The following is a 27,722-nucleotide window of genomic DNA, read 5'->3' as shown; positions in this document are numbered from 1 at the left end:
AGTGAAAGTGAACAGGTCTCTGTTTACTTTCTGACATCTCCATTACATTCCACTCCCTTTACCAGAGGTCTACGCGTGAATAGCTTATCCAGTCCATTGTTTTTGCTTTGCATTCTGGGGTTTGTAGCCTTTTTGAACCCACTCAAAAATCGCAACAGCAAATCCCAGAATTCAACAAGCATTTGCAATGCAATGGGTCTCGCATTTGCGAGAGTTAGAGCTATTGGTGTTGTAAATGATAATGTCTTTTACCCATGTGTTTTGGTTTGGAGTGGATGTAGACAACAGTTATTGTGTTAACCTGGATGCTGACAAACTAGCGGGGGAATCAGCAGACTCTACTCACAGTTCAATTTAGTATTGTTTTGTTTTTATTGCCCTGTATTTACCAGTAGCGGCCGGTCTTTGCTACAAGAGGCGGAGCGGACGGGCAGGCAGGGGTGTCGGTGTGGCATAAGGGCCGTGAAGTAAGGGACGCAAAATAAAAACAAGCATTTACAATGCAACGGTCTCGGCATTGTTAAAGTTAGAGCTATTGGCATTGCTCATGACCATGCCGTTTCTTTAAATGTTTTAAAAACAAAAAACATAAGCAAAAATAATGTCATGAGCAATGCCAATAGCTCTAACTTTACCAATGCTGAGACCATTGCATTGTAAATGCTTGTCATGTGCAGTTAGTGGCATCCTAGCGTTATGGCTGGAAGTTCCTTGATCGTATACCCAACCCTTTTTGTGTTTTTTGTTTTTGTTATTTTATTTACTTGCAGATTTTAGTGGCTTTTGCGTTTTTGAGAAATAAAAATAAAAACATTCTAGATTATGATGCTTTAACATAAAACAACGCTTTTATTCTATTCCCTCGGTGAGAACTATCCGTTTAATACTGATCACCATGCGATTGCTAAATTAATAGATTTGTTTAATTCGTCCAAAAGCTAAACGTTGGTTATGTATTCCCTCTTAAGGTGGGTAAATTATGGTTAACCAATTCTATAAAATATGCAGCTCTGCTGAAACTTCTGGAACTGACCAGGTTAATCAGAAAATAAGATTGAGTGTCTCATGCTGTGACCTAGTATAAAATGGATTTTATCTTTGTGAACCAGGCAGATTATTAATTTATCTAACCTGTTTGCCATGTCCGTAGCAATAGTTTCTGACCTCTGCGTTAAGGAGGGAGAATAGGCGGTACTATGCACTTTCATGAAGATGAAATCCAGGTTTCAATATGCCCAACATTGTGATCAATTCCGGTCCTCTGATGGAGCCTGCCCATTGGCCTCACAAATTGTGTTCAGAACATGGAATGTTAACAAGGGAATTTGCTTAAAGAGTTAATTCAATAACCCGTTTGCCACAGGGGTTTTCCAAGACTGCATGCCTGTTATGGATTCTTTAAGCTCATCTATGATCAGTAGGAGTTTCAACGCCTTGTGGTCATTCCACTTAGTTTGGTATAGCAAGTCATTTTTTGAAGGTGTTGTGCTTTCTCTGTCCAATACTTGGCAAGCTTGGTACATTGGTTGCAGAAGTGGGGGTGATATCAGACATATGGTTGCTAGAGCTCTGACAGGAACATAGGCAGAATTTTATTTTGAGTGATGGTATCATGATGCTGAATACTGGCTTGTGATCATCTCAGGGAAACGTTTTGAAAGGGCTGTCGATTTTGTGTTTTTTAGCTCCTGGTTTTTTTATTGTATTTTGCGAGTATGGTATTTTTCCCCAGTGAGTATTTTTGATGTCAGAATTTTTCATAGAAATGTGTTTGATGTAGCACATTCTAAAACATGTAGATCAAATTTGAATAGATGTGTTAGGGAAATTAATTTTCAGCTTTGCGTAAAAAAATGCTCTGTAAGGTGGTGTCTGTGGTTAAAAACGGACACAGTTTTTATACTAAGGCATTTTACTCAAAAGTTTTAGCAAGTCATGCATCATAGAACACACTAGACCAATGATACTACTCATTCCTGACTTTAATTAAATATTGCTAGATATTTTTTGTTTTACCCTTTAAGGGAGTTTTGGTGAAATTAGTGGCAAATTGTCCACTTCAAAATATGTAAGGAAGCAATATTGTTAAACACTGTGGCTTAAAATATGGCTTCCAAGCTTGGGTTGACAGCTTTTCCACAAAGGAATGTGAGAGGATAAAATGCCCTCCTCTTCACCCACCTTTTCTTGCTCTTCCTGGTGATACTCCGCTCCTTCCAAACAATAGAGCTTTTGCAGTTGCATTTCTAGATGCATCTTAGATTACACTTTAAACATTCCATGAGTACAATATCTCACATCTAGGCCACTCAAACCAAGATTAAGACAACTAGGTTTACTGGCAGACATCACACCCTGCCCCGAGTCAATCCGTTCTTTGTCTCCCACATTCAGGTCCGTTGTAGTTTGTGGTCAAAGCAAGTGGCTTTTCTTGGGTTCGCCATCAGACTTCTGTCCCATTCAAACCTTCAAGAACATCCTTCTCTCTGCAACTGCTACCACATCACTGAAACCTTGAAAAACCCAATTCTAAACAATCACCACCACTCAAAAAAACTCTCTCGGGTACATGCATTTCGGACCACTAGACCTCCTAAATCTGGTGCTCAACAAAATGAACCTTGTTCAGCAGAACCTGTCAGATATTGACTAATATCCATTAGCCAGATTGATTAAAAGCCACATTTAATCCGACCTATGACTTGCTGAATTAAAAAAAAAAAAAATACTTGCAGGCCACCATCTCCCTTACAGACATTCTGAGTCCCTCCTTAGTGTCTATGACCCCTTTTCTTCACTTCCTGGTCCTCCATATAAGGAAGACGCCAGAGCTCATACCGTTCTATGCAGAGAGCGGCAGCAGCGGGACCTGTGACTCGTAACTTTGAGAAATCTCCGGTAAGGACTTTATCGACGCGTTCAGAAGTCTTTTGATTATTCTTTTGAATTAAGCTCACGCTATCAGTCTATGCGTATTGTACACAACGTGTATTTCTTGTTTTAAAGATAACTCAAATGGTTCGTACCACATTCGTCCAGTCCCTTTTCCACTTTCCTAAAAATACCGGCTTGTCGAATTATTGCATAGAAATCTACTCAAGTATATTATGTACCGTCTATCTAACTACTAGAGGCTATAACCTGTAATTATTTCCCTCATGTTGTAATAAAGTCTGTTTTATATACTTTCAGGCCTGGTATAACCCGGCGATTATCCATATCCTTTTATTATTACACCGCGACGGGACTACGAATGTTAATAAGAAATCCCCCTGACTGATTCTATATACATCCAGGTTCGGACACTACTAACGTGGTCAGTTATGACCCAGTTTGGTAAGCAGTTTATAGTGTATACAATTACGTCAACCTTACTAATACATCGTGCGATTTTTTTTTTTTTTTTTCTTTTTTTTTTTTTCTTTCACACAGTTTGTTCACTATATACTTTCAGGTTATTGCTAACAACGTGACTATTCATATCCAATTCCTTTGGTACTATTAAGTCTCTGCACAATCAATCTGGATAAATTCAGTTACCGTCTTTGAAGCCCATTGACTTGAACACTGTCACCACACCCGATGATAACCTAGCTGAGTAAGTTATTGGGTTAGTAATTTTCACCCTTTAGCCCACCGAGCCTAACGCGCCACCCCCATATCGTTGCTCGAACATATTATCACAGTTAATCGCCATTCATGTTTTTAGTCCTAGGCATACCCTTAGAATAAAACATGTTCGCTGACTATATTTTTTGTTAAATGTGCAGTTAAACGCAGGTTAGTCTCATAAACCTTAATCACGGGTACAGCAGCGGCTGGTAACCCTTTCCATTTTTGATAAGACCTTGCGTTAATATATTACGATAATTTATCTCCATCTATATGCTTAGTTCTAATCTATTTTTAGAATAAAACATGTCACTGTACTACTCTTGGTAAACATGCTATTAGACGTAGGTTTGTTATATCCCCTGAATCACGGGTATAGGTTTGGTAGGTAACTCTTCCTACCTTTTAATAAGAACCCGTTTTATATCTACAGGCTAGTTCTGGCCACTTCTCAGAGGTTTCCAAACCCTCACACTTAACTTCCCAGATATACATTTATGTACCTGTTATGTCCTTAGATTTCTAAAGGGTCATTGTCTTTTTTCTTTCATTTATTTCTCCAGTCTTTTTCATAAAAGTTAAAACTAAGAACGAAGTTGCTGCCCATCTGGTATCCTCTTACAAAAAAGTCGTTGTATGACAAGTATGTGTTTATATATTTATTCTAACAGTCCTTCTTTGCGTATTTAGGTGATTGGCACTTGGATCTCTACTTCCTCACAATTTTTTCCTTTCTTGGTGACCGTTCTTGATCACGGGTCTATATGAGTTTCTAATTTCTTTATTCTCTGATTAAGCTCCTTCTACCCTCCCTAAAAAATTGAAAAATTAAATGATTATCATAATTACTTATTGAGGTTCTTTTTACCCACAGACCAACGGCTGTTAATGTTGAATTTGTAATTTTATCGTATGAGGTTGGACACCAAACTAGGCCTCGAAGCCTTGGTTTTTTTGAAAGACCACCTAAACACGCCCTGAAGAAGGAGCCTGTAAAAGCCACATATGAGCTCTGAAACGCGCGTTGGCGCTGGTCTCATGTTTATACCTTACAACTTATGGTTTTAACCACTATTACATTGTTGTCTTTGTGTTTTTCAGGCCTATTGTCTTGATTGTTTAGTAATTTATGTTGTATATATGTTTTAAAAAAATGTCATGATTGTATATTGTCTTAGATTGTTACAATTGTGTTCCATTATTGTGATGCTACATGCACTCTATGCATCAAGAGATATTTCCAAATATATGTGTATATGTGTCCAGAAAAAACAATGAAAAAATGAAGTAATACTGCTTTGTACACCGTTGTCTGTGGGTTCTATCTTATCTAGTGGACATATTGCCTTTAAGAATTATATAAGTGTAGGAAGTTCTGTTTTTTGCACACACCATCTGGTATGACCTGAAGAGTACGGTGGACAGAAACGGAGTTTCCACTCTTGCCTCTGTCCACTGCCTTTGACAAAGTCCACCACCTTATCCCCCCTCCAGAGATTAATTGAACTTGTAACTAAAGGAACCACCGTAGACCGATGACCGATGTCCTATATTACCAACAAATAGGATCATCGAAGAATGGACACGATGGCAGTGGTAATCAGACTGCCAAGTTTCTAAAAAAGTACAGAACATTTAGTATAGTGTGCTCAAATTAATAAACACTATGGCATCATAGTAGTGAGAGTTCATATGTGGAAATAGAATTTTCACATATATACAGATATAGAGCACTAAACATAGTATTTTTGATAGTCAATATCGCAGATCCAGTTTTTAAATTAATATAAACATCAAAACAGCACAATTTTAGACAATCCATAAAAAATTAACAGCTTTGTCTAAAATTTTGCTGTTTTGATGTGTTTATACTAATTAAACTGGATCCGCAATATTGACTGATCACAAATACTTTACGTGTAGTGCTCTGGATTGTTCAATACATAGAATCATCTCAATCCTCTGTTTACATTACCTCCTGTAGGCATGGACTCTGGCATACTTTTAGCTCTGTCATATCCCCTTCCCTCAATAGCATCTGCCTCAGCCCTCTGCCGGAGTTGATTACGCCTTTCAACCTAATCTGCTATAACCATGATGACGCTCAGACCATCTTAAGACCACCTCTCAAAAACCTATAAATAACTGAGGACTAGAGCGCAATCTCTGAGCTGTCGTATTATGGGTGCCAAAGAAACCACTGTAAACTCACCCAAAACATAGATACTGACCTTTGGGGAACTGCCAGCATACAATTATCTGAAACCAGCAACTGGGTCTGCTGCCAATTGCACTGACTGGAGTAAGAAATCTGGGAGAGATCGTGGACTTTATCCTTTCCTTGGTCCACACCTAAACTTTGTTATAAGAAGCAAGTTCTACACTATGGAAGCTCTTAAAAGCATCTTCCTTCCTCTGGGTTTCCCACAGAAGCTCCAAGCCAACATACCCATGTCAAGTCTCACCTAGACTATGCAAGTGGACTCTATCTAGGGGCTGTGTTCCCCCTACAACTCTTAAGACTCCAAAGATTTCATAATACAGAAGGAAGACATCTGACATCTTTGCGAATGGCATAACATTACATCACCTTGCCCAGCTGTTCACTGGCTGCCTACAGTCAGCAGCTTTTTAACATTTATATCGATGATTTATTTATTTAATTACATGGGCATCTGTTTGAGCAAAAATGCTTTGAAGGCACCCTGCTTTGGCCACAGGGCTCCCCATGGTAGGGACTACCATTTATCACAGGACAGCTGCAAAGATTCTCATATCAGGACCATCCACTCTAAGATGTCCCCTCGGCTAATCGTTCCCCAGTTCAAGAACAAACACTTCAATAAAGCTGCCTTCTCCGTACTGCTATGAAAACCATGGAACTCTCTTCTGGCCGCCATCAGCAAATACCACCAACATCTCAAGAAGGCCTAGGACGCTCTAACCAACTGCATTGAGGCTAGCACCAACCACACTATTTAACTCCTACAGCATTGTCGAAGAGTTCTTCTCCCAAGATACAACCAAAACTTGATCTGTCCTTCCTAGGCCCTCTGCAACACTCTGTCCTAATTCCATAACAAGATATCAGACGTCTACAGCAACTTCGACCCACAATCTACCGACCATGACTACCTCCTGACATCCTCCGACGCTGCCCACAGCCACCTGCTCACTGATTGGAAACAGCTCACCACACAGGCCACCTCTTGATCACGAATCAACCTCCTGCACACACTCCGGTATATATAGTCAAAAGACATCAGTTTAAACAAACAGTCTTATTCTTATTGATTCTTTATCCAGTGAGTTGACTTTCTAGCCAGTTGTATCACTTCTAGCCAACACATGTTTCGTCACCTTAATGGGAAGATATCCCGCGACTTCCTCAGGGCTAGGAAAGTACAGATACAATGAAATCCACTGTAATGTGTTGTTTATAGAAACGTGTTGTTAAACATCACCACATTGTGATTTGGGGCCAAACCTTTGATTCAAAGGCGTAATTCAGAATGTGTTTAAATAGTGGAAACCCATGCGCAAAGTACAGTTCCTTTAGGTTCTCCAGCGAACGAATACATTCATGATTCAGTTCTGTCAAACAGAAGTACATTTTCTTTTGTATATTGGGAAATGTTGATAAAATAAATTTATTTTTCATTTCCCGACTTGTGACCCAAAAGTGAAACTAAATAGGGGACTCTTCCCTTGTGTTGCCTAATTTTGAGGGACCAAATCAAAAGAAAATAGTGTGTTCTCCTAATTTGGGGGAGCTAATGACATATGAAATCTGGATAATAATACGATAACTAATCTTCTCTGTTTAATACCCTATGGAAAGAAACGGATGAGGATCGAAACCACTGTGTTAAAGGCAATTGACTCCAGTTCCATATTAAAAACCAACAATGCATTATTGATATATTTCCAGGACCGGACATACCTTCAATCCGATCATAATTCTGACCCAGAAGTCATCCGCAATTTATCGTTCCAAAATCAGTGTTGTGCAATTTGCATCTGAACTGTGTTTCTCAGTGGGGTGCTCTAAATACGGAGCCTCCTTGTCCCTTCACCCGATCCTTGAATGGAAAGCGAGGGGATATCTGATTATATTTCATTCACTTAAAAGCGTAGATATCAATTCGGTAACCAGTTAATAAGAGAACTCCCTGCTTACCGGTATGTCAAGTCTTCTTCGTTAAACTGTTAACAAGTATGCTGTGTGTAACAGACCTGACCGGACGTCCGTATTCTTAGCTCTAGGATCTACTGACAGTAAAAACAGACTTAACTCTACAAGTCTACCTTTCGTTGTGTGAAAACTGTAGTTAATTTAGAAAGAGTGATGGCTAGTTATACGACTGGCTAGAAAGTGACTATACGACTGGCTAGAAAGTGACACAACTCGCTGGTTAAAGAATCAATAAAGAACAAATAGACGACTGTTTAAACCATGGGTACTCTCAAACATTTTCACGGGGGCCGCAAAGTTTGGTCTGTATTACCAAGGGCCGCACTGATGCCAGCAGGGGGTGTAGAGTGGGTGGAAGGGAAGCAAAGCATGTATATCTAGTCTGTCTGTAAAAAGGAAGGTGTTCCTAAAGATTGATTGATTGATAAGGGATTTGTATTGCGCTACTTTGCCCAAGGGCGTCAAGGCGCAGAAGATGTAAAAACAGTCAGGTAGCAGGAAAGAAACATTAGGGATAGGCCTCAGAGAAGAGTAGAGTTTTAAGTGCTCGACGAAACAAAATAGGGGATTCCTGATTCCTAAGGTCAAGGGGAAGCTCATTCCAAAGTCAGGGGGCAAGGGCGAAAAAGGCCCTGCCTCCCCACCTTGCCTTCACAACCCGGGGGATGGTTAACAACTTTAGACTGGTGGATCGCAGAGCCCTGCCTGGGGTGTAGTAGGACAGGAGAGACCTGATGCCCTCTGCCCCTGCGTCGTGGAGAGCCCGATGAATAAGGGTCAGTTTTGAATTTTATCCTGGCATACACCGGTAGCCAGTGGAGATGTTTCCTGATCGTGGTTCCCGAGGAACGCCTAGGGGCATTAACAACGAACCTTGCTGCCGCGTTCTGAACCACTTGCAACCGGTGGACCAGATTGTTGTTCATCCCGAGGTAGAGGGCATTACAATAGTCCAGGTGCGAAGATAACAGAGCAACCGAGACTAGTTTCTGGGCGTCTGGCGTGAGGTAGTGGGTGAGCTTTCTCAACACCCTTAAAACCCCACAGCAGGTGGAAACAGTCCTATTTACCTGTTTGTCAAAGGTAAGAGAGGTGTCAAATAGGACACCCAGGTTACGGGCAGCCAGGGAGGGCTGGGGGCAGATTCCTAGAGTCGATGGCCACCAGTCGGCTGACCACACCTTGTTATTACTCCCGAACACCAGAATCTCAGTTTTTTCCCCATTCAATTTTAGGAAACTAGATGTCATCCAGCCTGCCACGGCCTCCATGCAGTTCCTAAAATTTAGGGCTGTAGATCCAATGGATTGAGACAGGGAGACCATAATTTGGGTTTCATCGGCGTACGAGAGTACTTCCAGACCAAAAGATCTAACAAGCCTAGCAAGTGGGGCCACATACACGTTGAAAAGAGTCGGGCTCAGGGAAGAGCCCTGTGGGACCCCACAATGCAAAGGCTTGCAGTGGAGAGGAAGTCACCCAATTTGACCCTTTGCTCCCTGTTACTGAGGAAGGAGGTAAGCAGACTGAGGGCCAGACCTTCCACCCCCATATCACTGAGACGGGAGGCCAAGATGGAGGGGGACAGGGTGTCAAAAGCCGCGGTGAGGTCGAGCAGGATCAGCAGCGTAGTCTGACCCCTATCGACCTTGGCGCGGATGTTGTTAACCACCACCGTAAGGGCTGACTCAGTGCTGTGCTCCCTTCTGAAACCATGCTGAGATGGATCAAGCTGGCGGGTTTTATCCAAAAAGGAGCTAAGATGGAAATTCAGGTGGGCCTCCAACATCTTGGCCGGGGCAGGAAGCAGAGAAATGGGGCGAAAGTTTTTTAAGGCCTCAGGGTCCAAGGTGGGCTTCTTCAGAAGGGGCTTTACAATGGCTGTTTTCCAGGAGGATGGAAAAGTCCCACTGGATATGGCCCTATTCATGACTGCCAGCATGGGGGGCATTAAGGTAGCCTTACAAGTTTTTAAGATTTTAAGCGGGCAGGGGTCAAGAGGCGAACCTGACTTGAGGGAGTCCAAAAGTCTCTCTAGGTCCTGGGCTGTAAGAGGAGGAAAACTGGAATAAGTTTCCGCAGGGGGAACAGTATTACCCAAAACCGAGGGGAAAGGCCGTGTAAGATTGTCTGCCTGGAGGGCTGTGTGAATATTTAAAATTTTAGTGTGAAAATAGGAGGAGATTTGATCACAGAGTTCTTGTGAAGGGACTATAGGGTCAGGGTGATGAATAAGAGATAAGGTGTCCACAATTTTAAACAAGTCTCCGGGGGAGGTAAGAGAGGAGGTGAGGTTGGAGAAATAGGATTGTTTTTCATCCAGCACCGCCGCTTTGTAGATTTTAAGAAGCTTTCTATGTATGGTCCGACCTTCGGCATCGGGCTGGGATCTCCAAAGCCTTTCTTGCCTCCTGCATGCCTGCCTCTGAATTCTGAGGGAGTCAGAATACCAAGGGGCCGTAGGACGTTTCCTAGCACAGTATACTGATTTAAGGGGGGCCAGGGAGTCCACTGCCTTCGCAATGGTATTTGCAAGTTCCCGTGCTGATGAGTCGATATCCTGTGAGGGAAAGGACTCAAAGTTAGCAATAAAGGGGCCCGGGGATTGGTCAGTCAGGCTCCGGAAATTTCCCTTCTGCACCCAGCAGTTAGTGTCTTTTCTGAGAGCATAAGAGGTACAGTAAGAGAATTTCATGGAGACTGCATAATGATCAGACCAGGAGAGAGGAAGAAGAGGACCCACCTCTAACCTAGAATCATTCGTGAACACCCCATCTAATGTGTCACCGGCAATGTGAGTGGGAGAAGAAACTTTTTGGAGTAGATTAAAAGAGGCCAATGGATCCACAAGAGAGGACGTATCACTGGAATTACTATTTTCCAGGTGGAAATTAAAATCCCCAAGAATAGTAAGGGAGGGCCTGTTAAGAAAAGGCTCTATAACTTCCAAAAGGTCAGAACAAAACGAGGATCTGGGGCCTGGGGGTCTATAAATAAGAATCCCTGAAAAAGTTTCTGAGGGAGAGGAACTGAGAGAGAAAAACATAGCCTGAAAAGTGTTATGAGGAGAGGGAAGAGACTCAGTACGGCAGGTAAAGGCAGTCTTGTATATAATGCCAATTCCGCCCCCTTTTCGGCCCTCTCTGTCCTGTCTTACCATAGTGTAGCCATCGGGGAGAGCATTAAGCAAATCAGGGCCAGCTGAGTCCGAACCCCACGTTTCCGTTACGAAGACCCAAAAGGGTTTTCTTTGGGATACGAAGTCTCTAAAGGCTATATTGTTTTTGACCAGGGAACGGGCATTAATAAGGTAGCCTGATTCATTCGGGAAGGATGTGGGCTCTTGTATCCCTGATTTCAAGCGAGTGTTAGTGTCTTGAGCCTTGATGGCTTGCGCCGACTCTTTCAGACATATACAATGCACACCACGACACAAATGTACAGGAGTGCACTTGTGATGACATTTTAACATTGGAGGTCTGAGAGAGGTGAGAAAGTCTTTTGAGTACCTTCGGGAACAGAATGGGGAGAGAGAACGCCGGGCAGCATCCCTAGCGCTTCCTTCGCGCTGACGAGCGCAGACGGGCAGGACTTTGGCATGACTCCGGCCTGAGTCCGGCCCGTCCGCAATGCGCGTCCGCTGCGCGGAGGGGACGTCATCCCCTTAAGTAGAAGACTAGAGCGCGTCCGCGCGCTCCAATACCCCCAAAATGGCCGCCAAAAACCTGTGTCGCCTCTCCGGGAGCGAGCTCTCAGCGTCGATGCTCAGCTGAGAGCCGCCCGAGAGCGACTGGTCGCGGGAGCAATGAAGCACCTTCCAAGGTAGGACGGACTACAATGAGGGCTCAGTGGGGAATGCGAGCGCCAAGCACAATGCGCAAAGCTGCTACAAAGTATTTAAACAGGGCACAAGGTTAAAATCCTGTTAAAACAGGTAACACAAAAATTACAGTTTTAAAAGTTATCAGGGCAAGAGTGCGAAAGAGAACCTCCCGGCTTGTCGCCTCAGGAGGTGAAGAAACTACTGACTGACGCGCTGCCGTATCAGGGACCCCTTAAGTAGAAAACTAGAGCGCGTCCGCGCGCTCCAATACCCCCAAAATGGCCACCAAAAACCTGTGTCGCCTCTCCGGGAGCGTGCTCTCAGCGTCGATGCTCAGCTGAGAGCCGCCCGAGAGCGACTGGTCGCGGGAGCAATGAAGCACCTTCCAAGGTAGGACGGACCACAATGAGGGCTCAGTGGGGAATGCGAGCGCCAAGCGCAATGCGCAAAGCTGCTACAAAGTATTTAACCCCTTCAGCGCGGCGCGGATTTCCGCGCCACGCTGAAGGTTCTGAGCGCGGGCGGGGCCATGACGGAACGGTTCCGTCATAAGCACAGCCCAACCGACGTGCATGACGGAACCGTTCCGTCATCGGCGCCGAAGGGGTTAAACAGGGCACAAGGTTAAAATCCTGTTAAAACAGGTAACACAAAAATTACAGTTTTAAAAGTTATCAGGGCAAGAGTGCGAAAGAGAACCTCCCGGCTTGTCGCCTCAGGAGGTGAAGAAACGACTGACTGACTAAAGATAAGGGCCCAGTAACTTTCTTTCCCTAACTGCGAATAACCTTTAAATAAGTGCTTGTATGTTTAACAGTTTTTGTTTTTTGAAGTTAATGCTGAGTCGAATAAACAGCAGCCCAGTGCTGTGACTGCCCAGAGGGCCGCATGTAAAGGTCAGGAGGGCAGCATGCGGCCCCCGGGCCGTACTTTGAGTATCACTGCTTTAAACTGATGTCGTTTGACTATATATACTGGAGCATGTGCTGCAGGTTGACTTGTGCATTATTATGTTGTCTATGACAATATATTTGGGAATAGGGTGGTTCTCCCTACCTGAATAGCACCGCGTGAATTTTGATTCTAGATAATATTTTTTGTGTATTTCTTTGGAGCGCCATCATACTGTAATTCTCCACCCATAGATTAGTCAACACCACTTTATCATGAACTTGATCCACTCCGGAGCACCAACAGACCTCTGCACCCAACAGTTCTTCAAACTTGGATGGAAAAAAATCGGCAGTGCCTGCATGAACATCTTCAACTCATCTATCACCACAGCCACTGTACCCAACGCATGGAAACATGCTGAGGTCAAACTGCTCCTAAAGAAACTCTGCGACCCCAGCGAACTAAAGAACTACCGCTCTGTCTGCTACCCTTTCCCGTCAAGGCCCTGGAGAAAGCCATCAGTCACCAGCTTACATCCTGCTCGACATCTCCCAACCCGGATTCCGCTCCAAACACCGCACAGAGACCACCCTCATCGCGGCTGCTGATGACATCGGATGCCTCCTCGCCAGAGGTGAGACTACAGCCCAGATTCTCCTCAACCTCTCTGCAGCCTTCAACACTGTATCCTACCACATTGGAACCCGGGGTAACACCATCAAGTGAATCACCTCCTTCCTCACAAGACATAAACTGAGGATCCACCTACCACCCTTCACCTTCGAACCCAAAAGCACCATCTGCGGTGTACCCCAGGGCTCCTACCTCAGCCCCACCCTCTTCAACACCTACATGACACCGTTGGCCAACATCGTCCATGCTTCCTCCCTTCACTTCCTGACTTCAGGAAGAAACTCAATACCTGGGTCTTTGGTTAAGGCCTCAGAACACAAATGCCTGGATACCCCCTGGGGTGCTAAGCTGCGCTATACAAATACTTTTTAATTGATTGATTGGCAAAGACAAATGTACAAGACTACATGGAATTCAGCAAGGCAGTATAGGCATGGCTCTTTCACAGCAGTCGATGAAGGGTTTCACTGACCATCAGACCAAATCATTCACCAAAATCAGTGTATATGCACCTGATAATTCAGGAACATACCCACCAAAAATCTAGGAAAATTATTCCACGAGGGTGGTACGCACTAGTTCACTCATACCTATTTTACGCTCTAATTCACTCCACTGATAAGTGCAGCTTCAGGTTCTTCCCAATACAAATTGTGCAGCCTCTTCAAATGTGGCACCAAACACTTCCCACGGAGGTCAAACTGCGTTCTTTACACTCCAACCAAACTCAAAAATGCCTTCTAAGTTTAATTATCTTAGCTGTCACTATTGCACCACTACATGCTGAGGCCAAATGATATACATGGTAATAGCATAATTCTAGTTCACGCATTACACTTAATGACTTACTTATTAAGAGGTGAAATAAATGATTCATCAATGGCCCCAAATGTTGGAAAGGAGAGAGGGTTTCAACAAACCCTGAGCAGTTTGTTGGGCTGAAAGCATGCATGGAACATTTGGGGTGCAGATTAGAAAGGAAAAAAGAGGTAGCCAGTCAGGAAGGGAATAGTGCAAACATTAAAAAGCAAGAGAAGAAGGGTGGAGGAAAGAAAAGATTGAGGCGAAAGAAAAAGTGAAGAATGCATAGAGATAAGAATCAGGTGTACACATAGATTACCAGTTGAATACATAGTGGAACACATATTCACCAGCACTCTCGCTGAAGATGTTTTTTTCTTTTCAGACCCATGCTGGGATGGTGTGACTGACGTGCATGAATGAAATGGCTTGGAAGCTTCTTAGCTAGGATAGTTTTTATAGTGGCCCCAGGTATTCTACTGTGTGTGGATAATCAGACTGGTGCATGTTTGTTGTGTTGGGCAGCAGGAGAAAGTTGCCTCTGACTACAGCACCTTTCCTCTGGCTGTGCATATTTGAACTTTTGAAGTCACTCGTATGCAGAACAGGTTGTAGGTCTCTGTACCTGCAACAGAGAGGTAGACTCTGCAGAGCTGTTCTGGGTGTGAATCCAGGCCCATGCCAGTTAAAACTTGTGTAGCCTTGCTTAGTGTTTGTCTAAAAGACTTCTATTGATTTTATGGTTGGGCCCTAGCCTCTACCTTAGAAAGTCATGCATAATGAATGGATACATTCAAAGTAGCAGCAGACAAAGCTACAAAACCGAGGCTGTAAATTAGGTGGGCCATGCTAAATTATAGGCTGGTGCCGTCCTTGTTTGACCTCTTAGTCTACCAGTAATCAAGCCTCAGGCTTACCAACCTGTAGCTTTTCAAGCACAGCTTCACATGAAAGTTACATAATCAGCGGTAGGGAGCAGGAAATAAATCTAACTTAGTGAATGACCAGTGGGATGCAGAGTAAGAAGTTACTTTCTAACCCATGGGAAGTATCCGATACACCGCAAAAGCTCAGACAGTGTCACCTAATCCTCAAGAATAGTGTCTGAGACCGTGCTGCGTGTGATTCCAGGGGTGTGGAAATTAATAAAATATCGACTAGTCCATGGGGCAGGTTGCTTAATGAATCTACTTGTCCTGTAACAAAATCTACTTGTCCCTTCTGAGCCATTTAATGCAGCGACAAATTATGGCAGAATCTTATTATATAAGAGCTTTGATGTAGCCTTTCTTATCAATCCAGGGCTCATACCATAGCGGGGTTTCCCTTATGTTGCCACGTTTCTGCAGATCTACAGATTGGGGCTGAATTTAGTGGTAAGCATTAGTTTCAGGGTTGGAATGCCCTTTTGTGTCTGTGCAAACTTACTAAGTAGCATGTTTAAACATTTTTCATTAACTCTCCTCTAATCTTTTCCCATACTGAGAAAAGTTGGAAATGTACTCCTGACAATGGCAGACGTTAAACTTCTTCCAGGGTTGGGAAAAAAAGTGAGTTCATGGTAAAGTGAACTTGCAAACACTCCGATTTTCTCATGATCAAATCTACACATGAAAATTTACTCATGCTAAAATGCAGTTCACAAATACGTTCTTGTACTATTTCTTGGCCTACTTCTATCAATTTATGTGAATTCATGAGTCGTATATCTGCACTTAATGCAAGGACATATACCATAAGTGCACTTTTGAGACTTTCTTTTATAATTGGGCCCATAATTAGGTCTGGCATTAATCATAAGCTTGTGTGTTTATTAAAATTCTGTCTCTCTCTATCGGCTGCCTTCACTGTGAGTAACAGCATTCTGCTTTTTCACAAGGAGCGTATCAGCACATGCAGTAGTTTTGTTCAGTGCCAGGAACTACTGTGGCAGTGTGTGCTTTGTGAGACCAAAAACAATTTTTTTTTCGTTTGCCAATGTTGGTTATAATGGTGAGGGAGCAGCAGCTTCCACACCAATAAGGTTTTACAAAACCATGGCAAATCAAGTCGCGCATTTATAAAACCAAAAGGCTGACCACCAATTTCAGGCCTACTAGCTTTGCCAATGCTTGTTTATTTTGATGTTTCCCATAATCGTATTGAAACTGGTTACACTGATTTTCCATTATGAAATTTCTTGGGAAATACTAGCATACATCAACACATTCCACTACATGAGGCTGTAAAGAAATGGTACCTAGAATTTTACAGTGGTATAGGAAAATGTATTTCCCTACTTTCATTTTTTGTGAACATTTTATTTTGAAAGCAAAGAATCATCAATCTTGCTTTCAGGCTTCTGCAAACATTTGCATCTAATCAGAGAGCATTCTGGGAGCCTTATACATAGCCTCATATTGCTGAACGTGAGTACACATTTTTATATTGAAACGACTGTCAGTAGAGCAGTCCAAACGTACATTTAATAAGTGTTCACCCTAATAATAATGGCTTTGCATTAATGAACCATAAATACAAGTTTGGACAACATTATTACATGGGTACAAATATTACCTTAACTGCTGACAATGCCTTTCCCTGATCCATAATGTGGTACTGTAAACTGGCAGCCAAAGGGTTTGTGTTGTAGGGGGTTGGGTCTACTTGTACCAAGGATACCATACACATCAAAACTTGTTGCCCTTGACCCCAAACAATATGTCCTGGGTGTCAGGCTATAGGAATTCAGCATCCCTGCTGTGATCCGTGGGTCTCAGGCTCTTTGCTCATTATTGCATAGAAGTCTCCTCGAAGTACAGTTACCATCTGGGGGAGCTTGGTAATTAATGTGTTGTGGTCCCTTAAGACCACCTTGTTAGGAGTGGTATTTCTTAAACACTGATAAAGGACCATTTACATCCCTCTGTTCTACCTATCAAGGAGGCATAGCTATTGAGCATCTGTCTATGACTGAGTGAACACCAATTGACTCAATTGAAAATCTACTGTTTATTCAAATGTAGCCGTATCTCCCTGAGGAAGTTACCACAGAGTGCCCATGATGTGGGCCTTCTACAGAAGAATATTGGGAGATTGTCGTTTTGAAAATTGCAGTGCTATCCATTGTTTTATTTGATCATTGAGCCTACCTTCATTTCATCAAGTAATAATATCGGGCATTATCCTCTGGATGGTTCATAAGTAACCCAGGCTAATGTTTGAAGCAGAATGTTGTCTAGTACTGCTTCAATTGAGAATATAAAAAAGGGCAAGAACCACAATTTGTGTTGTAACTCCAAGGCCACCACACCCCCTCACTGCATACTTACAACACTAAAACCTATAATTAACAAGACACCAGTGGCTAGCTGTGTCCATTAATAGCATTTTTGTTTTGTAGCAATGTATTTACAATACTTGTCGGAATAAGTCTGTAGTGATCCACAACTCTGAGAAAAAGTTATAACATTGATTGTGTGCATCATTGTAAACCCACACTCAGCAAGACCACGCCAATGATTTCATTCCTCTGCTAGAATAATTGGCAAGCAGTGTATCTTAGTCATCCTGATCCTTTTGCAGTCTCTGTGGATTTTTTGATGTCCGTTTGCTTATTGGAAGAACTTGAATTTTGGGGCAAACGTTTTCCCATTCAGCCGATGCTGGGTGAAAACCAGAATGCTGTCTTCTTCTTTGGTTCCTATATTGCTTGTTCCTGGTGCCTGCCCACGTCCTCACTTAAGGTCACTGGAACTGCTAAATATCCCGACCGCCGAGTTCCAAGCTTTGTTGGGAGTTGAATATGAGTTTGTCTGGCTGCAAACAGAAGCTTAGAGCTAAGACTACCACATACAGATTAGTTTCATTCCTCAATTGATTTCCATTGTCTTTGAACTTGTCAGGATTGAACCGAGAAAGACCGCGATGTATGAGGATAAGAAGGAAGCCTATTTCTGGCTGTGCATTATTTTGAGGTTTTCATTTCAGTCCTTATATTTGAGGATTCTGGTGATCTTCACCATTTGTTGGGCTGTGGGAGAAGGACCCCTTGTGAGGGCCTGATAAGCTCTTATAAGCATTGGCAGAGGTTGTCTGATGCTGCCATCGGTTATGCTAGTCATTGCACAACTCCAGAGGCAGGCAGTAGGAGTTTTGTTGGTAAGGGGATATGGTGTGATGTTCAACAGAGGCTGGTGCAATACCAGGTCAAGTTACTCCCAGCCCCCACTAATTGGCCCAAGGTCAGCAGTTGAACTGTTCTGGAAAGGGACTTGCATGCTGCCACCAGCAGTGCTTGCAGTCCTGGGGTTAAGGGAAGGGGTCATCAAAAGTCTCCAGTCATTAGTCCAGGAGAACACCGTTAACGTCCCGGCAGCATGCTTGAGACTGACCTACACCAGTCTCAGTCTTGGGTGGGTGACTGGGGGATAAATGGAGAACCTCCAGCAAGCCCTAATTCGCTCTCGCAACGAGGAGTCGCCCTGGTGGTGTGTGCATGTATTCAGGTGTCCCCACCTCCACAATCTCATCCTTGGACGGGCCCACTTAGTAGCCTGGTGGTCTCTATGCTCCTCCTTCTAGTCTCTGTGCACCACCTGTCCAGCTGCACTTATGCTGAAGCACCACCTGCTCTTCTGCTCCCCTGCTGCTGTAAGCAGAGTCTGTGTGACACTGCCTTCATGGTTCTCTTTTAGCCCTTATACACTTGGACGGTTGTCTGGGCTGGGACATGCCAATGCAGCACTGTGCCACCCTCCTCGCCACTGGCCGCCACAGCTCTGCAATATCATTTTACGAAAATTCCGTCCATCCCTTTTCAGTTATTACATGTATTGTACGGGAGCATGGGCAACTGAATGGAGCCTGTGGCTGAAGGTGGAGGGGATCTGATCAACCACCGTACTCGCTGCCAGACGAAGGTGCTTTGTTCAATATTCTGTTAGTTTGGGAGAGAGGCTAGAGTCTCAAGAAAACATGCCTACTATCTTAGCATTCATCTTAGAACAGTCTTGGTATAGAATAAGCTCCAAGCACAAAACCTCTTGTTGCTCAAGAAGCTACAAACTGGAGGAACAATTGCAGTCAGTTAACTTGTCAATGCTTGTTGCTGTTCTATCTGGGAAACAACGTTTGCAGAATTTCTGTGAAACTATGCATGATGTTTAACAATTAACATTTTAATTGCTGATTGACTTGCTGGATGGAGAGTGTGAGAAAAAAATAGTTTTGAATGTAATTGTTACATTTCTTTTATTTCCAGGAGCACATAAACACTTAGTGGTCATGTGAAACATTTAATGATTTAAACAGATTTTGTTTTATTTTACTTTACCACATGTTAGATAAAAAATGGGTAGCTATTAGCAATATCTAACCTTTCATTTTTCTTCCACAGGGAATATGAAACGGGTGTCAAAATGACATCCCGGTTTGGAAAAACATATAGCAGAAAGGGGGGAGATGGCAGCTCAAAGTTTGACGAAGTCTTTTCTAGCAAACGAACCACGCACAGCACAAAATGGGGAGAGACCACATTTATGGCTAAAGTAGGTCAGAAGAGACCTATTTTAAAACCAGCTTCAGAAATTCCTAAAAAGCCTAAAGTTGCTGAAGAAATATCCGAAGATCCATTTGGATTTGATAGCGATGAGGATTCTGCTCCAGTTACTACTTCCAAGATTTTACCGCAAGCTAAAGGCACCTCACAACTACCTGTGGAATCCCTGGCGAGTGCTTTGCCTGAGAACATTGCATCCTCGGAACTTGAGGTGAATGACCGTGCTAGTCCGCCCCGGAATACAGGCAACACTCTCTCTTGCAAGTTCATTTCTTTTGACAGTGCTCTGTATGACCTAAAGGAAACTAACGCAGACTGCGATTTACAGGATGGCAAAAGAGACAACCGAATTAAGTGTTCAACAGCAGGTATGTTTTAGTCATTGTAACCACATTGTCTTTGTGACGCTGTTAATTTATTCTGTAATGTTACTTTGTTCAGTGATTGATTGTGATGTTTCGTGGTCTTGTTGAGTGTCAGAACTAACAATACCTTAAAATAAAAAAGCATTTACAAGCGTATAGTCAGGTTCCTAGACAAAAAAAAGGTATGAACATTTTAAAGGCTTTTGCAAGTTTCTGAGTTTGTTTACAGTATAAAGAGAGGAGCAACAACACCAATAGGCAGTACACGTGTTTACAAACCTAATTTTGCCATCATCAAGTAACTTTATTTCGGTTCATGGAACCGTAAAAGTGATCAGTAGAAATATCAAAATGCATAAAGTAAACAAATTAAACTGTTTAAGGTAAAAAAAAAATCTGAACAAGTCTGTTTTAATTCAAGACCTAGTATACTCATTGTTCCTAGAGGAACCTTACTTCTAAGACAGACACCAAAAAAACTAAAACCTCAGCAGAAAGCCATAAGAATGAGCTAAAAGGAGCCATTATGTTGTTTGGGGAGTCTAGAGCTAGATGAACAATTGAGGTGCCTAAGGCTAAAATATGATAGTTGTTAAAATGCACATACCAAATAATATCAATATGAATAAAATGGTAAAAAGTAGCAGCAAATCTTATATAAAGGGCAATAAGCACAACAAGAGCAAATTTTCAATAATTTCGTCGAGTTTGCATAGCGCTTTGCGTTATGTAGAGCAGTTTAAATGTCATAGTCTCAGATTACGTAAGTATTTAAACGGCAGCTCATTAAACCTGATTTCAGATAATCTAAGCACTGGAAAAAGAAACAGTTTTCTCGGAGTGTAGTAAAAAGCAGAAAAAGGGAAAATGCATTGTGCTTTCTGCTGTTGTACCTGTAAGGAATAATGACAAACGTGTACGAGTGGGAAAAGCCATCAAAAAGTGAATAGATTTAAGGGGAAACCTGGTCCATAGGAATTTCTGACGCTCTGATGACTTGTTTGAAGATAAAGTGCAGGTGCTAGACTCATGGTAGGAGTTAGTTGGGAGTAACCATTAGTGCGTCTCAAAAAGAGCTTCTTTTTTCACAGTCCAGCTGGCAGTATCACAGGTTGGGAAAAAAAAATTGGAAGGCCGAGCTCATTAAAGCACTCCTTTTATATATTGCAGCCAGGGGATATCTAATAAATCATCTATGGCCAGGCAGTCAGTTAGGATCGCCCTACAAAATTGGGTCTCTGGTTTTGTCCAGACTCTAAGCCAGAGTAGAAGGGGCTGTAACTTAATGTAATCTTCTAAAAAGCCAGCCTAGCTTCTTCGTGCCAAAAATGAGTCTGTGTTGATTGAGGGATTGCCGGAAGTTTTCTAAGAAATCCATTTTTCTAATTGTTTGCAGGGAAATGTTATTTGCATATCCCCATATACTGGTGCCAAAATGCAGTAATAGATGTACATGTTTTTTAAAATGCTAACTAATTGCGCCACTAGTTTGTCGTAGCGTTTTAGCAAATCTTAAAACAGCCTCCGTAGATCTTTGAAATTGTAATGATATAGCATACATCGAAAACTTCCAGGTAAAAGAATTATCAACTGGTATACCCAGATATGTGAAGTGAGAACCATGACAATTTCTGAGCTAATTTTGTCTTTCTGAATGTACCAGTGGTTTCCTGGGTGCAGTTTCTTTAATCAAAATCTATTGCTTCAATTATGGGGCTTGATGCAGGAATATAAAGGATGTCAGTTTCACCACCTACCCGTCTATTTTAAATATTTAAAAAAAGGAAAGAGATGCCATTTCTTTATTGATAATTGGATTCACAGAACTCGCAATGGACTAAATTATCAGTGGAAAAACTGATTTTCATTTCATATTAATCTAAATCAGTCTGTTTATATTTGCTGTGTTTTCAGTTTCTTTCCCAATACACTTTAATGTGAGAGGAGGAGGATTTTTGACCTTGCAGTTTCTTAAAATATTTGAGTATTGGTATCGAATGCGTATCCAAATGCACGAAACGTCTGCATATTGGTTGGGAATGGGCGAATCATCCTCATGAAGCGGTGTTTTATTTTGTGGCCCGACAGTGTATGGCGAGGCTTCTTTGCTTACGTACACAATAGAAATTGATGCATTTTTTTCTGTTATTCCAAAGTCTACTTTTTAAAAGACTACCCCGTGCTCTTGTCGCCTCTTTGGCTGAAATTAATATACTCCTGTTGGAGGTAAAGGACAATTGAACCACCACATTTCCAGGGGAGAGCTAATGTATTGTGCCAAAGTAGAACATCATTCTTCCCTAAAGCCCCAAATGTGGATTTGAAAATCCCTTTTCTTCTGTCATGGGTAATCTGCATTATGAGTTCAGTATAATCTTTGCAGTGCACCAAGACACAACAGTGTAGTGTTTGATTATAAAACCAGCGTAAAAACATGTAATGCTAGCATAAACCATGAACTGTATATCTACTGTAAATTTGCTTTTCAATGTTAAAAGTAGCAGTGTCTTTTAGTGGAAATATGAGTTTATACCAATTAGGTTGCAGGGCTGGAGTTTCAAAGAAAATCTGAGGTGAAGGCAACTGCAGAGACAGTAATAGAGAACAAGACAGGCATGCAGTTTTGATTAGGTTATGCTGAAAGAGGAGGCATGGAGGGTAAGGTGAGCGTTGTTCGATTAAAAAGTTTTAAAAAAATCAGTCACTAGTTTTAAGTCAAGGTCCATTTTCCATGCAGACATCTAGAAATACAGAAGGTGCATTTTTGGTTAGCATACAAGCTGGGATTGTAAAATAGCAGAAAACATTTGCATGTGAGATCACATTTTACTGTAGCACCTGCACAGTGCCAAAATTCTGTGTGTAGGTCTCCAGGCTCCCATTCACACTGACGGCATGCTGCACCAAGATAGGTAAAATTATATAGACCCACTCTTGCTCAGCAATGGCAAAATTAAATGTAACCTTCTAAGACGAAGGGCAGTTTCAAGGCGAGCTTCATAATGGCTGTGAGGCAGTAGCACATCCTGTATGGCTGCTCTTTTGAGAAGTCTATTGCATTCGCTCCACAGATTCTCACTCTACAGAGATCTGTTTTCTTTCTGGCAGACAAAGTGACTTATGTGCCTTTTTGTTGAGCCGAGCAACTGGTCTAGCAGTTTGAGTCTCATTAACCGTGCCTCAGTGCTGATGAGGTTACGCTTGTGCACAAGCAATGCCTACAATGAGGTGAGTGTGCAAGAGGCAAGGTAGAGAATAGGGTGGGGTTCAGTGGGAAATATAATTTAGCATAGAATGGTTATTTGACATCTAAATACAGAGAATCTAAATACATAAAACATAAATGTGAGCCCTTGACGTGCAACTCCTGTTCCTTGTGGTATCCCAAAGGCTGTGTAAACAGGCTTCCAAGATACTTTTGGCAAAGGCCCACATTGCTACTCCTCTCCCCTTCACATAAGTCCCCTGACTGGGAACAATCTCCCAAGAGGTCTTCTTACAAAAACATAATGATGAAGCCCTGTGGGAAATTCTCACTAGTGCCCAACGTTTGCCCGAATGGTGCTACTTTATCACATATGATTTTTATGATCTTCCTATGCCTGATAAAGACTTTGGCTGCATGCAGGGTAATGACTGAGACATAGACCCTTCTTCCCTCTTACATTACAGATATAGTTCTGTACATTTGCTTAACTGCAAGTGGTTTCAACACATATGCAGGAGAAGACATTCCTTGCCCCACTGGGCCTCTTGCAAAGGGTCTGTGTACTCCCTTCACTGGTACGAAAAGCAGCCAAGGCACTAAAATTGGCCTAGGGCTGTTTGTGGATCTGACCCTTGCTTAACGGCTGATAGACAGGCAGTAAATTTGGATGTCCAGGTACCTAAATTTGCTTTGGGCCTGTAGCCAATCCCGGTGTTGGCTAGCCCTCATTAGCACATTCTGTGGGAATAGTCCGGTTTGGTGCTGGCTAAAGTTTATAGCTCTGGCCCAGTTGAGCCTCATAGCTGTGATACACCTCACTTGTAGACAGCTCATGAAAATCCCCACAGCCTAGGTATACCCCCAGTAGCGACACCCTATTTCATCATCTTGGCAAATGTTCCTTCATTGGCTCTGAATGTTTCGGAAAAATTTGATTGTTAAAAGCTATGTGGTCCACTGATTAAACAAACGGTTTGGGCGCAATATGCATCTGTTTCAGAGTATCAGGGCAAGGAGGGTCCTATGGATAGGTCCTCTACTTAAGTCTTTAGATGATGATTGTATTGTAGTTCATTTTGATAATTCATAAACGGCTGGCTTTTTTTTAACTCAACAGTCTCCTGACATGGAGCCTCCTTCGGACATTTTAGCCCTTCCTCTGGGTTTTTTTTGTTTTTTGTTTAACACACTTTTTTGGTTGTGTGGGGCATAATGTGGCTCAGGTTCCCCTTACTGTTCCTTCTGTCCCCACTTTCAGGCCTGTGATGAAAGGTAGTACTTCTCCTTCCAACAGGGTTGCTTCTTTGAGTTCTTTGTGACAATGACTGACTTCCTACTATGAGTTCGTCATCCAGCAAAGATGATATACAGCAGTGTCCATGGTATGTGGAATCTGTGGATTCGTTCATGGCTGACCTTAATCTAGTGTTCACCTTTTTCCTCTGAAGTTGAAACCCAGCATGAAGTGTATACACCTACCTTTGTTGGTAGTGGTTCTGCTAGTGCAGTTGCTTACTTTTTTATTTTCACGTCCATGGTTCACTTTCTTTTAAGCTTTGAGGTGGTTTGGAGCCCACTGAGTGACCATAATCCCTCCACATCATCTTTTTTAGGATCCCACAAAAAAGTTTTCCCTGTGTGCTTTATTACCTGCAGTGTTATACCTCACTCACAGGGCTGCGCATTAGATTGATTGGAGGTGGAAGCCAAATCAAGTTTTACTATTATGTGACATTCATTTTAACTTAACTGCTTTAGTCCGATTCTGGCCATTGGGAGAATAGAGGTTGGAACGAATATGCCCCAGGTACAACATCGTTCGACACTTGTGCTGCTTTATGGCAACAATGTCGTCCTTATCTCTAGGACTGATCTGGGACATGAACGTTTGCTTAATTCTTGTGTACAATTTATCAATAGCCTCGATTTGAGTACAAACTTCTCCAACTCGCATATTATGGTGATCGGCCCTAGGCCTACCTAGTCTAGAACATATCAAATTACAGGCAACACTGTTAGTTGAGTTACAACCTTTCCCTATCAAGGGGTTTTATTTGATTCTTCCACGACCTGGTCCCCTCCTGGTTTCTGCCAGGTGCCAAATGTTCACTAGAGGCATTGCTTCCATTTATGATTTTTCGACTAGGTTGGGACATAAATCTATCAAGGTAATGCTTGACATCTATAAAAACAAAGTGTGTTCCGATCATTGCTTATGGTAGTGATATTTGGTGGTTTGTTAATTTGTCATTGTAGGAGAGTAGGATCTGCACTTATGTTGCCCCCACTTTTATTCTGATGTATACACTGGTTTCTGGCTATAGTCTGGCTGGGTCCCTGCTAATCAGGGCCCCAGTCTCTCTGTTCTCTCTAAACGACTTGGTGTGCATATTAGATGCACTAGTGATTGGATACTGTGGTACCTTATGAGCCCCTAGTATATGGTACCTTAGGTACCTAGGGCATAGGCATTTCACAAGCCTACCAGGGGCTGAAGCATGTATTATGCCCTGGGAAGCAGACTCAATCTGACACCACAGGCCTGCTACTGCAGCCTGTGTGAGGTAGTGTTAGCACTCCTCACTGAGATATAGGTTTCTATATCACACTATCACACTATCACACTATCACACTATCACACACCCCCACCCCCCCCCCCAAATATATATCCATGGCAGGCCCTATCAATCCTGAGGGCAGGGTGCTTGGTTTACTATGTGAGGGGGTGCCTCTGCCTGAGCAGGACCCCTCTGCAGCTACCCGAGTCTATTCTCTATTGCTGTTTGTGGATGCGGTTAGACCATATACTCTTAAGTGCATTAAAATGCTAACTTTGGAATGACTGCATCAAAACATGTCGTGTTTGGTGTCAAACAACTTGGAATCATACCCCCACATCAGTCCATGATGTGGGAGCATGATCCCACCCTTCTAGAGGGGACGACATGTAAAACGACAGAAATCTGAAAGAGCCCTGGCATCACAAAATGGATGCCACCAGCACAGACACTGGGCTGCCCTCCTGCTGCGGACTGAAACTCGCAGTGGAGGGAGCCCAACAAAAGGCATCCTGTCACAGGAAGGTGTCACCACCTTCCAGACAGGATTTAGTGTATTGGAGCTGGGTGGGTGCACTCCTAGAGTGCTTTGAAGTCCTGCACTGGGGGAGCAGTAGGCTCCTCTGTGCATATGCCAGCTCAAACCGGTTCAGTGGCTACGTATCCCTCCTCTGGCGCGAAACTGGACAATGGGAAGTGGATGTAACCACCCCCTACCCTGATTCTCCCAGAGGAGTGGTCATAGAGCTAGTCCCTCCCCTATCTTCACTATAAGATAGCAGACCTTGCCGTTGCAAAACAGATAACCCTGGACGACGCTCTACAACGAAGAATCCTGGCCCTTCGACGTTCCACTACCTTTGGAAGACAGAAGAATCTCCCTTGGAGTCAAGGAGTGACTCCCCTGCTTGGCAGGCACCAAAAACCTTAATCAACAGTCGCATACTTTCCCGCTGGAGTTCGAAGTCCCTGCAGCCCCGGAAGTGGATTTCCTGACTTCTCGACGGCCATTGTGAGTCCCCAGCAAAGCTGTGGTGAGTGGAGCCCACGAGTGACGAGGAACAGCAATACCCGGGGACCGTGCACTATTGTCGAGTGCAACCCCTTCACGATGTTCCATTTGTGGCCCAAGCCTCAAGCAGGTTTTGCAGCGAAAATCAGAGGCCTACCCCGTCCCGAGTGACCGTGGGCTCCTGTGAAGCATTTCCTGAAGAGGCATCTTCGTGATCCCTTGCCCGTTGGCTTGCGGGTACCCCGAAGACTTTCTTATCGACTTGAAGGGCTCCCCTGGTTGCTCCAGGCCTGCCCTCACTTACCCTCGCTGGGCGAGTCCCTCAGACCTTGCTGGTCTGTACCATCGACTTTCTTCTCTCCACACAAGACTCGTTGGCTCCAATCCGGTTGCCGACACCGCAATCAGCTGCAGACGTCGTGGGACACTCCGAATCCAGCTGCTGGTCATCGTCGAGCCCTCATGGACCTCGTGAGCAAAGAGTCCAAACACCATCGACGACCTGAAATCACCCGACATCTGTGGTCATCCATCTTCCTTGCCACCAGTCACTGGCAAGTGACTTTGAACACTCACTTCAATTTTCAGGTCATCTGCGTCTCGAATCCACCCTTGGATTCCACCGGACACTTCTTCAGGCGACACAATAAGCAAGTCTTCTTTGGTCTCCATAGAAAACAGCGACGCGACCCGACACCAAAAGACACCTATGCACCCGGCTTCCCTGGGTGAGGTAACTCGTGCACTCCGGTGCCCTAGTGTGTGTTGGCCCTCGAATTACTTACCTTGTAAGTGGCTTGCTTGTAGACCTCCTCGAAGTACCCTAAAACTTTAAAAATCAAACCGCAACTTGCTCCATTATAATCAATAGGGAACCCACGGCTGTGTTCACACACTGCACGCGTCTCCCGTGGGCCTAAAACTTACCTGCTTTCACTGCAGTGGTGAAGCCCCAGCGATTCTACAGGCCCTAGGCCTTGTCATTTTGCAAGTCGACCTTCTTATACAATTTTCTTAGTATATGGTCTGATACGCCCCTAGGGCTCCAGCCATATTTGTGCTTAAATTTTTGAGAAACGTTG

At 43.3% G+C, this 27,722-nt stretch overlaps 1 protein-coding gene across 4 annotated transcripts in view; it reads left to right on the top strand.

Moving 5' to 3' along the window:
* WAPL (WAPL cohesin release factor) overlaps window positions 1-27,722 on the top strand; it is a 1,161,107-nt gene that overhangs the window by 20,067 nt on the left and 1,113,318 nt on the right. For 2 of the 4 annotated variants that reach the window (XM_085607315.1, XM_085607332.1), the window contains exons 2-3: window positions 3,193-3,336; window positions 19,336-19,865. In XM_085607315.1, the coding sequence (XP_085463441.1) occupies window positions 19,358-19,865 (508 nt within the window). In that variant the 5' untranslated portion in view covers window positions 3,193-3,336; window positions 19,336-19,357. The remainder of the gene's footprint in view (window positions 1-3,192; window positions 3,337-19,335; window positions 19,866-27,722) is intronic. The other 2 variants (XM_085607305.1, XM_085607324.1) reach the window with 1 other exon arrangement.

The sequence above is a fragment of the Triturus cristatus genome, chromosome 1_2, assembly GCF_964204655.1.
Source record: "Triturus cristatus chromosome 1_2, aTriCri1.1, whole genome shotgun sequence".
NCBI lineage: Eukaryota > Metazoa > Chordata > Amphibia > Caudata > Salamandridae > Triturus > Triturus cristatus.
The sequence above is the reverse complement of the archived record's forward strand: the minus strand, read 5'-3'. Positions and strand labels throughout refer to the sequence as shown.